This window comes from Pistacia vera, unplaced genomic scaffold (genome assembly GCF_008641045.1).
Source record: "Pistacia vera cultivar Batoury unplaced genomic scaffold, PisVer_v2 Contig400, whole genome shotgun sequence".
Lineage (NCBI taxonomy): Eukaryota > Viridiplantae > Streptophyta > Magnoliopsida > Sapindales > Anacardiaceae > Pistacia > Pistacia vera.
The window spans coordinates 170225-184696 of NW_022196225.1; the positions used below are offsets into that span (position 1 = coordinate 170225).

At 38.8% G+C, this 14472-nt stretch overlaps 1 protein-coding gene across 1 annotated transcript; it reads left to right on the plus strand.

Annotated features, from left to right (window-relative positions):
* The first annotated feature begins 949 nt into the window (after nt 1-949).
* LOC116141808 lies at nt 950-2632 on the plus strand. Its single transcript, XM_031427285.1, has 3 exons — nt 950-1576; nt 2070-2240; nt 2339-2632. The coding sequence occupies exons 1-3, from the start codon at nt 950-952 to the stop codon at nt 2630-2632; spliced, it is 1092 nt and encodes a 363-aa protein (XP_031283145.1).
* Nucleotides 2633-14472: the final 11840 nt, after the last annotated feature.

Below are 14472 nucleotides of genomic sequence, written 5' to 3' on the forward strand. Positions count from 1 at the left end.
GGGGAATAATTGCCATATATAGGAGGTTAGAAGAATTTATTATGAAGGGACAGGTGGCCTGATGGGATTGGAGAGAGGAGAAATTCTGTTAGGAGTAAACTTAGGTGCCAGGAGGGAATAAAGAGGGAGAGGAGAAAAGGGAGAGGGTGGGAGAAAAGTTGATTAAGAGTTGGGAAGGGAGGTTCAGTCTTATCATTTTGTTTTGTTTTCTATTTTTATAGTTAGCTTAATTTGCTGGATTCTCATTTGTGGATTGTTGAGTGAACATGGTCTAGGTGTAGTATTCGGATGTGCTGTTTTGCTGCTATTAATATAGAGATTCCTTGTTTTGATTGTGGATTTGATTGGAACTGTGGTTAGATTGTGGTGTTATTTGATAAATTGCAGGCCAGGTTCTCATCAAGTGGTATTAGAGCCCTGAGTTCTGGGTTATGGTCTTGACAAGAATGGATTCTAGAATGGATAACGTGGAGAGAGAAGTTACGAAGTTAGGCGTTGAGATGGGTACCATTCGAGAATGTTTGGTTGAGATACAGTCACGGGTGCGAAGAAAGGATGAGGAAGAAGCAGGTAGTACTGAGATGCATTCCTCAAAAAATGTTCGATCTCAGCAGGAAGAAAATCCAAATGGAGCAAGCGGGTCTGGCAACAGTAACCAAACCCGTAGTGATTAAGAGTTGGGAAGGGAGGTTCAGCCTTATCATTTTGTTTTCTCTTTTTATAGTTAGCTTAATTTGCTGGATTCTCATTTGTGGATTGTTGAGTGAACATGGTCTGGGTGTAGTATTCGGATGTACTGTTTTGCTGCTATTAATATAGAGATTCCTTGTTTTGGTTGTGGATTTGATTGGAACTGTGGTTAGATTGTGGTGTTATTTGATAAATTGCAAGTCAGGTTCTCATCAAGTGGTATTAGAGCCCTGAGTTCTGGGTTATGGGCTTGACAAGAATGGATTCTAGAGTGGATAACGTGGAGAGAGAAGTTACGAAGTTAGGCGTTGAGATGGGTACCATTCGAGAATGTTTGGTTGAAATACAGTCATGGGTGCGAAGAAAAGATGAGGAAGAAGTAGGTAGAACTGAGATGCGTTCATCGGAAAATGTTCGATCTCAGCAGGAAGAAAATCCAAATGGAGCAAGCGAGTCTGGCAACCGTAACCAAACCCGTAGTGAAATGACTGGAAGAAAGTTGGAGATGCCGATATTTTTTGGCGAAGATCCTTACGGATGGATTTTTAGAGTAGAGCGCTACTTCCACCTCAATGGAATAACTGAGGAAGGAAAATTGACGGCAACAGCTGTCTGTATGGAGGGTGAAGCCATTAACTGGTTCCAGTGGATGGAATCCAGAGCTTCGGCGAATTCATGGGCCATGTTTAAGCTGGCACTACTTCAAAGATTTAGTGGGTCGCAAGAGCTCAACCCATATGAGTCATTAATGGCCATGAAGCAGACTGGTTCAGTTATGGAGTTTCGGCGTCAATTTAAAGCTGTCACGGCACTTCTAGTAGGGAAGAAGGAAGAGATACTACAAGCAGCATTTATCAATGGGCTGAAAGTTGAAGTGAGAGCTGAAGTTCGTTTAGCTCAACCCACAACATTAATTCAAATAATAGACCTAACCGAACGAATTGAGGAGAGAAATCAAGCAATAGAGGAGGCCCAAATGGGAACAATTAAACCCACATGCGTTATAGGGCCTGGACTTTCAAATGGGTCCAACAACCATGGATCCAGACCCACGACCCGATTGGATAGCCCCAATTTGACCAGATTTGAGAGTAACCTAAACCCCAAATTTCCTAACGCATCTGAATCCCTAAAATCACACCAATCCTCCCATTTCATTCGACGATCGTCGGAAACCTCAGTACAAGGCTCGTCGACGCACTTCTCCAGTCGCGACCACAACCCCGTCATCTTTTCGCCCCTCTGAACGACCAAACTTCCAGCGAAGAGACTTCCCATTTCGACGAATGACAGACGCGAAGATCCAAAAGAAAAAAGAGAAAGGTCTTTGCTTCAGATGTGATGGTAAGTTTTCGTTTGGGCACAAATGTGGGGAGAAGCAATTTCAAATTATTTTAGTGGATGAAGAGGAAGATGATCCATACCCGATTGGTGGTTGGAAGTCTGTCGAATCTGAAATGGAGCAACGACAGGAACAAGTTGAGCTTTCTCTTAGCTCGGTGGTGGGGATTCATAGCCCCAAAACAATGAAACTCAAGGAAGAATCCAAGGTAAGGAACTGATTGTGTTGATTGATAGTGGGGCTTCCCACAATTTTATTAGTTCAAAGGTGGTTGAATGCTTGGGGATTTCCATGGTGGGAACTCAGTCTTTTGGGGTCAGAGTAGGGGATGGATATAGCGTGAGATGTGAGGGAGAATGTAGAAATGTTTGCATGGAGTTACAAGGAGTGACGATTATTCAGAATTTTTTCCCGTTTGATATGAGCAGTGCGGATGTTGTTCTAGGGATTGCATGGCTGGAAACGTTAGGGGAGACAACCACAGATTGGAGGAAGCAGACCATGAGGTTTAAACTGGGAGATCAGATTGTATGTCTGAGTGGGGACCCATCTCTGAATAAAACCATGGTTTCGCTCAAGGCTATGATCAAGGCATTGTAGAGTGAGGGACAGGGGTGTTTGATAGAGTTTGGTCAGATTCAAAAATAGTGTGATGACAGTGGGGCTTTGGATGATCGGTTGATGGAGGTGTTACGGACCTTTAGTCGAGTTTTTGAGCCACTTTCGAGGTTACCACCTGCTAGGTACAGAGACCATGCCATTCAGTTAGTGCCAGGGGCTCAACCACCAAACCTGCGACCGTATAGGTACCCTTACTATCAGAAGAACGAAATAGAACATCTCGTCAAGGAAATGCTGGCTTCGGGAATTATAAAGCCTAGTATCAGCCCATTCTCGAGCCCAGTTTTGTTGGTAAACAAGAAGGATGGGGGGTGGAGATTCTGTGTGGATTATAGGGCAGTTAACCAGTTGACCGTTTTGGACAAGTTTTCGATTCCAGCCATTGATGAATTATTTGATGAATTAGAAGGCACGACAGTGTTTTCTAAGCTTGATTTGAAATCCCGTTATCACCAAATCCTAGTGAAACTAGATGACACACACAAAACTGCCTTCTGGACACATGAAGGGCACTATGAGTTTGTGGTAATGCCTTTCGGCCTCACCAATGCACCGACTACTTTCCAATTAATGATGAATGACGTCTTCAAGCCTTATTTACGAAAATTTCTGCTGGTTTTCTTTGATGATATACTAATATATAGTAAGGAGATCAGCGACCATGTGAAGCACCTCAGCATTACTCTACAGGTCCTTTTAGACAATCAATTGGTGTTAAATAAAAAAAAATGTAAATTTGGGCAGTCACAGTTGGAATATTTAGGGCATGTGGTCTCAGCTTACGGTGTGTCGGTTGATCCTTCAAAGATTGAGAGCATTATCAAATGGCTGCAACCGAGAGACATCAGGGCACTCAGAGGGTTTTTGGGATTGACGAGGTACTATTGTCGATTTGTTCGAGATTATGGAAAAATTGCCTTGCCACTCATTGCCCTATTAAAGAAAGATTCATTTGTGTGGAATACAACAGCTCAAGAGGCTTTTGAGGAGTAAAAACGACTCATGACTAGTGTTCTTGTTCTCCGGATGCCTAACTTTACACAGGAATTTGTCCTTGAGACCGATGCTTCCGAAAGTGGATTAGGAGCTGCGCTGATGCAAGAGGGACGTCCGATCCAAGTTGAAGTCAGTTTATGAAAAGGAATTAATGGCGATAGTGCTGGCTGTGCAAAAGTGGCGTCATTATTTGTTGGGCAGATGTTTTGTTATTCGGATGGACCAGCGTAGTCTTCACTTCCTCACTGAGCAGAAATTATTGAGTGAAAATCAACAAAAATAGGTTATCAAATTGTTGGGGTTAGACTTCATCATTCAGTATAAACCAGGCGCTCAGAACAAGGCAACAGATGCCCTTTCTCGGATTCCAGACACGGGAGAACTTCATGCTATTTCCATGGGTTACTTTTCGAGACTGGACGGTTTGGAAGATGCCATTCAGGGTGATGATAAGTTACGTGGAATAATGCAGTAGCTCCTAATAGACCCCAATAGTCATTCTCCTTTTAGATTACTGGGCCGCCACCTACTGTACCATAACAAATTGGTACTGCCTAAATCTGGACCTCACATCCAGAAAATTTTACAAGAATTTCATGCATCGCCCATCGAGGGCCATTCGGGATTCTTTCGAACATATAAGCGACTAACAAACGTGGTATTTTGGGAAGGAATGAAGCATGATATCAAAGAATTTGTGGCCGCTTACCCTGTTTGCCAACAAAATAAATATGACGGCATGAGTCCTGCGAGTTTGCGTCAGCCACTGCCGATTCCTAACCAAGTGTGGGAAGATGTATCTATGGATTTCATCATGGGGCTTCCGAAAGCAAATGGGGTTGATACAATTTTGGTCGTAGTGGATCGTTTGACTAAATACAGTCATTTTTTAACCCTCAAACATCCCTACACAGCCAAGGTGGTCGCTGACTTGTTTATCAAAGAGGTGGTTCGCCTGCATTGGTTTCCCCATACCATTGTCTCAGATCGGGATAGGGTCTTCATGAGCAACTTTTGGAGCAAACTGTTTAAACAATCAGGGACCTAATTACACAGGACTTCTGCATACCACCCACAGACAAATGGTCAGACAGAGGTAGTAAACCATTGTTTGGAGACATACCTCAGATGTTTAGTCAATGGCCAACCTCGGTCATGGTAACGCCCCACTTGAGGTACGCACTTAAGATTTGCTGTTTTGCTTAAATGTTTATTGATCCAGCTTTAATTGAGTTTGTATATTGAGTTGGTTGAGTGTTTGCCTTGAAATTGGTTGAGATTTGAGGAATTTCAGATTTGCAGTCTTCGCCGCGGCGACATTGGCCTTGAGTAAGGCGGTGTAGGCTTTGTATTTCTTCGCCGGGGCGACGGAAGTTTCTTCGCCGCAGCGACGAGCCGACTAAAATGTGTATTGAGATTTCTAGATATTTTTTCCATAAGGGTTAAATGACCATTCTACCCCTAATTAGTAGGAAAAGTGTGGAGTAAAATGTAAGGAAATTTCATGGAGAATATGTTAGTATGGGGGTGTGATTGTAATGAATCAAAGGATATAGGTAGAATTTCCAAGAAAGAGCAAGGGCATTATGGGAATGAATGAGGATATTTTGAGTTAAAAAGGGTTGAAGCTTAGTGAACCCTTCATTCATTCTTCTTCCACCGCCTCCTTCATTCTCCATTCCTCTCAAGTTTTTCTTTAATCTTTCAAGGATTCAAGAGGGCTTTTTGAGTAGTTTGAAGTGGGAAGTTATTCTAAAACATCCTAAGGTAAGGATTCTTGCTTTAGATGTTAATTTTACCTTTATATGAAGTGAAGTCTTATAGCATGGTTGGTAAAAATTGTAGAGAATAGGCATGTTATCAAAGGTAAAGAGAAGTGCTAGTGGAATCACTCCAACACAAGTAAGTAAAATCCAACTCAAGCTAAAGTTTAAGAAATCATTTGAGTAGAGATTTCTTTATGTTTGTATGTATTAAGCTTGTTGAGAAATTGAGTTGAGATGTTATGAGTATTTATCCATGGTGTGATTGATTACACTTCATTTAAGAGAAGTGTTAAAATGTGATGAGAGGATGTAGTTTGAGATGGAGTTTGGAAGGTTTGAGTGAACCTTTTTAGAAGTGTTTTTCCTTGATAGGAATTGTAGCTTTGTGAGGGAGTTTCTCCCATTTTGGATGGTTAGAGAAAGAAATAGAGCTATTGTTATAGTAGAGTTTGTATATGCACTTGAGTTGTTTGATGAAATGCCTAAGAGAAGCATAAGAATGAGTTATGAACCTTAATTAATTCAACATTGCATATTGGCATTTCCTAAGTGCATTAATGAGCATGAACCATCCATATGCATTAATTGTGCATTGAGAAAGAACTTGAGAAAAAGTTGAGAAAGAGTAGTGAATTACTCTAAAAGTTAAGCTACACTATGATGAGTAGTTAGAGAAAGAGTAGAGACCTTGTGCACAAGCTACCCTAAGAGGTAGAGAAGAGAATAGAGTAAGTTGTGCGACGGGAAACCCGTGAGTGATGAGTAAAGTCACGAGAGTGGGTGCTTTGTGATCCCCAGCCGTGCCTCCGATCAAAAGAGGCCATGACCGTCACGAAGAGTGGAACGTGAGGTTCCAGCCATGCCATTGGTGCAGAAGTGGTCGTGACATTTAGAGAGAGAGAGAGAATACATTCACATGGCCAAGGGTTCCGAATCCATGCATGACCAAATCCGATCGGTAAAGAAAATGAGTAAGTCACGAAGAGTGGGTGCTTTGTGATTCCCCAGCCGTGCCTCTGGTCAGAAGAGGTCGTGACATACATCAGAGAACTTATAGAGAAGAGTATGAGTAACAGAAACAGAAACAGAAAGAAAACAGAGATGAGAAAAGGTCACGAGTAGTGGGAGCTTTGTGATCTTCCGGCCGTGTCTCCGGTAAGACGGGGCCGTGACATATGAGTGAGTAAAAGTCACGCAGAGCGGGCTTGAGTTCCCGACCGTGCCTCCGGTGAGATGAGGCCGTGACATTCAAATGAGAAAGAACAAACAGAGAAAAGTATAAGTCACGAAGAGTGGAGCGAGTTCCAACCGTGCCTCCAGTAAGATGAGGCCGTGACATTTAAGAAACAGTTGATAGAAAAAGAGCTATGTGGAAGAGAAACAGAGAGAACGAGAGAATATTGTAAGGAAAAGAATTAAGAGAAAGAGTTACGGAGATAAATTAGTAGAGGATTTACTTACTGAGCTTTTTTGTGCTCACCCTGTCATTTTCCTTTGTGGTTGCAGGTTCTAGGTGAGGATGCAGTCGGATGGGCGTCGGCAAGCGAAGAGAAATAGTTACACTGTCCACCCTGTTTTTGAGAGCTTTTGTATATATAATACTTTATATTTGTGTAAAGTATATGTATATTTAATAAAAGAAAAATTTGAGCCCATCTATTTATATTATAATACATGTATTTTATTATATGTATTTTCTGAGTATATGAGTAGAAAGCAGCTGTTACAGTCATGGCCAAAATGGGTTCCATGGGCAGAATTCTGGTTCAACACTACTTATAATCGCTCCACAGGAATGTGTCCCTTTAAGGCCCTCTATGGCTGTGATGCCCCAACAGTGTTGCGTTATTCAGACCACACTTCCTTGGTCGACGAAGTTGACCAGCAATTCTAGTAGTGCAACCGTGTTCTTGAAGAGTTAAAAGACCATCTTTTCAAGGCCCAACACCGCATGAAGACTTTTGCGGACAACCATCGCCGAGAAGTTACATTTGAGGTAGGAGAATCTGTATATTTAAAGTTACAGCCATAAAGATTAAGGTCCCTAGCCCGTCGATATAATGAGAAGCTCAATCCACGGTTTTATGGTCCATTTGTCATCCCGGACAAAATTGGGGCAGTCGCATATAGGCTGGCACTACCATCTTCAGCACGAATTCATGATGTTTTTCATGTTTCGCAACTGAAAAAAGCTACTTTTCCTATCCCCAATAGTCAACCTCTACCAGCAGGCCTCAATGAAGACCTCATTCTACAACTTGAACCTGATGCTGTTCTCCAGAAAAGGAAACTCCTCAATGGACAGTGGGACGTGCTGATTCAATGGCAAGGTCTACCTCTCTTTGAAAACACTTGAGAGGATTTTGAAACTATTCTCACCCAATTTCCTTCTTTCCACCTTGAGGACAAGGTGGTTCTCCTTGGGGAGGGTAATGATGAGCAACCAAAGGGAAAGGTCTACCATAGGAAGAAGTGTGGTAAAAAGCAGGGGAATAATTGCCATATATAAGAGGTTAGAAGAATTTGTTATGAAGAGACAGGTGGCCTGATGGGATTGGGGAGAGGAGAAATTCTGTTAGGAGTAAACTTAGGTGCCAGGAGGGAATAAAAAGGGAGAGGAGAAAAAGGAGAGGGAGGGAGAAAAGTTGATTAAGAGTTGGGAAGGGAGGTTCAGTCTTATCATTTTGTTTTCTCATTTTATAGTTAGCTTAATTTGCTGGATTCTCATTTGTGGATAGTTGAGTGAACATGGTCTGGGTGTAGTATTCGGATGTACTGTTTTGCTGCTATTAATATAGAGATTCCTTGTTTTGGTTGTGGATTTGATTGGAACTGTGGTTAGATTGTGGTGTTATTTGATAAATTGCAGGTCAGGTTCTCATCAAATTCCTTGATAAGTCTTGGTGTGTATTCACTGTGCAAAAAGTATCTATTAATTCATAACTAAAAGGGAACAAAGGGTCTTGTCCATCCGCGGAGGTAATAAGTAGAGAAGACAAATGAAGTAAAACGCTTTCTCTAGGAAGACGAAATATTCCACCTAGTAGCTATATCTCATTCAAAAAATAAAACTTCCACCCTTAGAAATTTCTTGGAGACTGAAGATTCCATTAACCTTAAACATAATAAAGTTACATAATAGATGTGAAGTGAAACTTCAAGTCGTTCATGTCTATGGTTGCATTAAGTTGATATCATAGCTACAGTTCATTGTTCTTTCCAAATTTTTACTAACTTACCTTAGTAAATGTAACAATAAATAAGAAAACTCAGAAGTAGATTTAAAAAAAGGATTCTTTATTTGTATCCGAACAAAACACTAGTCCTACACAATTCATGAATAAAAGAATTTGTTGACCAATCTTGCTATCACATCATACAACTTTTACTGGTGTTATCCACATACTCATTCCAAAATGTTACAAATCAACCGCAACATGTGTGACAAATTATAGAAGTAGAACTTCAACATCACCAATTGACAAGATATTGTATGTACTTTAATTAAGAGAAACAGATTGTCAGATTTTCAAGCAGTGGAATTGTGAAAAGTTCTAATTTTGCAAATAAAAATAAACGAAAAATTTTCTTTTTCACTTAAAGATTATAAAATCAACAAATGAACCTGGAGCTGCTTAAGAACCCTAAAATGCTTGATTCGTGGCCCTGACCAAGTCTTCCGGACCCTTCTCCTCCCCAACTTAAAACCTCTCCTTCATCTAGATCAAAATATAAACAATCAAGGCCAAACAAAGTTTACACCCTAGCATTTTTTAATTAACAAAATCAGCAACTAACTAGCATCAAACATAGAATCTGTCTTTTCAGTTCCAACCAGTAACAGCAACTCTATTTTTGTCAGAGCAGGAACTACTTTTGCCGCTTCTGCATATCGTATCCAGTACCATTAGCATCAATTTGAGAATAAGTTAGAATGTCATTTCTTCACTTTCTAGAAAACTAATGCTACAGTAAGTAAAACATTCTCGACAGAAAAATATAAAATGACAGCAAACAGAGAAACATATAACATTACGTTGAGGTTTAGTTGTTACTTTTTCCAAGACCAAGCTGTCCATTGGAGTTCTTTCCCCAATGTAGAGCTCCCATCCACTACCAAAACAAAAAAAAAAAAAAAAAAAAAAAAAAAAAAAAGCAATAGAATGCTTCAAAAAATATATTAGAAAAGATTAGGAATGTACAAGGACATCATAGACATGTTATAACACTAGCATATATTCTTTTAACGATATATCATACCCTACCCTTCCCATGCAAGGTTGTTATGAAGGGTATTTGATTTCAACTGTAAGATATCTGACTAGGCTCCCCTGAGGATGCATACTATAGGAGAGAGATATAGAAAAAATGTAAGCTACAAGAAATAGCACCTTCGGTATCTGCCAAGTTACTCACATATAAACGATAAAACAGCTGAATTTTTCAATTCGAAGCGCTAAAGATTGTATTATCATAATGAAGGAAAAAATTAGTGGATAAAGAACCGAGGGTATAGCTTACCTATTTGATATCTCATCGTTTGCTAAAATCTGTCATGCAAAGAGTGTTATGCAACAGAAACATAAATTAATGCTTGTTATGAATATAATAATAACAAGTAATAAGCATATACTAAATGTCAAAATTAAATGCAAAAATAAAGAATACCAGGAATTAACGAGGTTCGGTATTAAAACCTACGTCCTCGGGCGCTACAAAAGAAAACTCCACTATCTCCAAACAATATTACAATCTTTTGGGCAATACAACAAATACCCAAAACAAAGGAGAGATACAATAAAACTTGCAAACTAAAGGGTCCTTAAAGAAAGAACCCTAAACAAAAGAATTATAATAGAATTACAACTTGGGATACAAATAACAATGATTTAAGTCCTTATATATAAGCCCTAAAAGTTTTCCACTTTTCATTCCCAAGCAATGTGGGACAAACTAGCATTTTGGCCTATTACATATAAGTCCCTAAACCTTTTTCCATTATCACTTTTACCCTCATGTGATTTGCTAAATGAGCCATTTTTCCAACAAATCTCCACCTTGGTGAATTACCAAACCTTCAAAGTTTTGTATTCTTCTGTCAAATTTTGCAACACCTTCAAATGCGCCAAAAAACACAGTCAAGCTCGTAGGATGTTGATCAAGTTTAAACAATAAATGAACTTGACCTTTGTCACTACTGAAGTCAACATGTTTGTGGATTATCTTCAGTTCCAATCTTCTGGGAAGTCATTTTCCCATTCTCAATATAATCCCACACAAAAACTAAACCAATATCTATAATACATAAAATATACTATAGAAACCATTTCACAACTTGCAAATGTCCTTTACCAGGAACATGCATATGCATGCTCACCACACTAACTGCTTGTGAAATATCAGGCCTTGTGTACCCATGGCCCATCATACATTGATCAAATCGCTTGTACCACTGTCTTGGTGACTGCTTCAAACTATATAACGATTTCTTCAATCTGCAAACCCAATTTTTCTTTCCAACAACCTTATGATCATCTGGCTGAGTCTTGTAGATTTCCTCTTCCAAACTACCATGTGAAAACGCGATTTTCACATCCAATTGAACTAGTTCAAAATCAAACTGTGCCACCAAGGTTAGCAAAATTAAAATGGAAGAATACTTTACCACAGGAGAAAACACTTTATTGTAATCAAATCCTTCCATTTGAGCGTATCCCTTTACAACCAACCTAACCTTGTGCCGAACATCTTCTCTATTAGGAAATCCCTTCTTCTTTGCATACACCCATTTGCACCCAATCGTCTTCTTATATAGGGATCGCATTTCATCATTCATGGCCGGTTTCCATGATTCACAATTTGAACTCCTAACTACTTCTTTATAAGTAGTAGGAATACCACCTGCTGCCGAGTATGCTCCACACACATATACCACAGTTTAAGCGTTTCTGAATCTACATCCTCCTGTACGATTGTAGTTGTCGTTCCAATAACTGTACTACCATTATAGTAATACAAGTTATTTCTCCTTGTGCCTTTCATTACCACAAGAGTGCCTGAAGAAACTTTTAGAATTCCATCTCGCATATTCACCGTAAAGCCTTTAGATTTCAAGGCTCCCAAAGAGATGAGATTCTTTTTCAACTTCGGTACATACCGAACATCTGTCAGAGTTCTAGTCAAGCCATCATGATTCTTCAACCGAATTGAACCTATCCCAGTTGTTTTACAAGCATCATCATTGCCCATATAAACAACTCTATCACGTTCTTCAAAATTAAAGAACTAGTCCTGGTGAGGACACATATGATAGGTACTACCTGAATCCATAATCCACTCATTTGATCCAGAGGTGGATGGTAGGCTAACTAGATAGAAATCTGACTCATCCTCTTCATGCTCAACAACGCATGCATCGAAAGTAGCTTTACCCTCTTTCTTTTGCAACTTCGGACAATCTTTCTTCCAATGCCCATTCTCACGACAAAAGGCACATTGATCCCTATTGAGTTTTCCCTTTGAATGAGATCTTCCTCTTCTCTCCTTCTTACGACTCTGATTTTGACTCCGCCCTCTTTCTATAAGAGCTTCTGCTGACTCATCTCTATTCTCCTTCTGATCCTTCTTCCGAATTTCATGATTGATCATTCACGTATAATTTCTAAGAACAGCTTAGCACTTTGCACGTGCGAGTCGTTGGTGTCAAAATCAAGCATTAATAGTTTGGCGCTAGAAGGAGGGTAGATTTGATATTTGTTCTTCATTCATAACCTCTGATCGCAAAATTACTCAATAGTGATTTTCTAGAGTTAGAACAGAAAAAGAAATCTAAGACAAACAAAGATTACATTCAATGAAAAAAAAAGATGCTATTATCATAACACTTTGTCTATTTATAGTTGTGCAATTAACGTGATAATGAGGATGAAATTTTCAATTTCGAGAAATAATAAATGGATGCTTCGATGTATTGTTACATATGAATGAGTTAAAAGAATGTTAATGATGAATAAAGGAAAAAGTTCATTAGTTCACCGAAAATTCCAGGGTCCAATTTCCTTAACACACCACAGCCTTTGACAAGTTTAATATGATAATGAGGATGAAATTCTCAATTTCCAAAAATCCTAAATGGATGCTTCGATGTATTGTTACGTAGGAATGAGTTAAAAGAATGTTAATAATAAATAAAGGAAAAAGTTAATTAGCTCACCGAAAATTCTAGCATGAGGGCAATCCCATTGGGTCCAATTTCCTTAACCCGCCACTACCTTTGACAAGTTTATATTCCCCCCAGCTGATCTACCCTACTACCAATTCAACTTTTTGGAATGTAAACTAGTAAAACCGATCTTCACACAACAACGAGTAAATTAGACTTAGAACTCATACCAAATAATTATGCAACTCTCCACAACCCATATATCGAACCATACTCCAACATTAACCACTAGCTAACCTTGATATCCAGATCTCTAACTTGATAACATCATATAAACTTAAATCCATTAAAAAAAAGAAAAAGAAAAAAAGGAACAATCCATACGACGTCATAAAATTAAAACTAAATTCAAGAGTTACCCTGTCCCAAAACTTTAACAAATTACTAAATGCTTGAACCAAGCATCTCAATAAAAGTCCCATCTTTCTAACATGCTCAAGTCCAAGTGCAACACTCCAAATTTGGATATTTGTAATAGCCACTACTACTCAAAATCTCATAATAAAATATAAATGAAATAATGTAAAGAAATTGGGCCCAAAATTTTCTTTTTATTAAATATGTATATATATTCTTTACAAACATATACATTTTTACACAAACTTATAATGTGTACAAAAACTATTAAAACATGGTGGACAGTGTAACCGCTTCCCCTCGCGTGTCGACATCCATCCGACTGCATCCTCACCTGGATCCTGCAAAACATAGGAAAACAACGGGGTGAGCACTAAAACAATGCTCANCTATTCTCAAACTTGATAAAGTTACGATTTCATCCCTGAGGTTTTGATCTATGGGATCATAACGTTATTAACAAACTGCTAGATCTAGTTATTAAAAAACTAATAACCTGTTCATCATGTCACACAAAGAGATGATTCTCTTCATTTTGTATGTCTTGCTTTGTTACATCAAAAGCTTCATCCCCTATCTGTAGCTGAAAACTTCCAGCGGACCACCTTATAAATTGTGCATTACTTTCTCTCTGCAAAATTAATTATAGTTAATTAAATTAAGAGCATATTTCAATTATAGATTATGAATGTAACCAAGCCAAGAAGATAAATGATAACAATAATAATAAACAAATATTGTAACAAATGTCAATAAAAGATTAGAAAAGACAAAAAATTCTTTAGTAGGATAAACTAGGGGTGTTCGGTTTCGAGTATCCTGCATTTTTTGAAGGAACCGAAATCGGAACCGGAACCGGAACCGACGGGTCCTTGAAATTTGAAACCAGAACCAGAACCAGAACCGATGGTTCCGGTTCCTAGGTACCCATAATCGAAACCTGTAACAATGATTCCGGTTTTGGGTACCTTGTAAAATTCAATGACTCCCAAAATTTTTTAAAATGACAAAAAAACCCTTAAAAACTTACAAATACCCCCCACCTGGCACTTGTTAACAAAAATAAAATTACAAATTATAAATTCAAAATTACAAACTCCATTACTTTGTAAAGGTAGATTCTCAAAAGTCAAAACAACTTACTTTAAATGTTATGAAATATAAATATAAATGTATTCACATTACTTTTTCTACAAAAGTTTTTATTAACCCCCATAATCTTTAATTTTATTTTATATTAGTCTCGGTTCCTGGTTCCTGGTTCTGGTTTCGGTTCCTAACTATAGGAACTAGAACCGGAACCGTACACTTAACGGTTCCAAAAATTTGGAACCGGAATCTACCCATTAACGATTAGTTTTGGGTAAGAACCGGAATCAAACTCAGGGGACCCGCCGGTTCCGGTTCCAATCGGTTCTTTTGAACACCCCTATGCAATACTATTCCATATCCTTACTGATTTATTTTTTATAGCATAG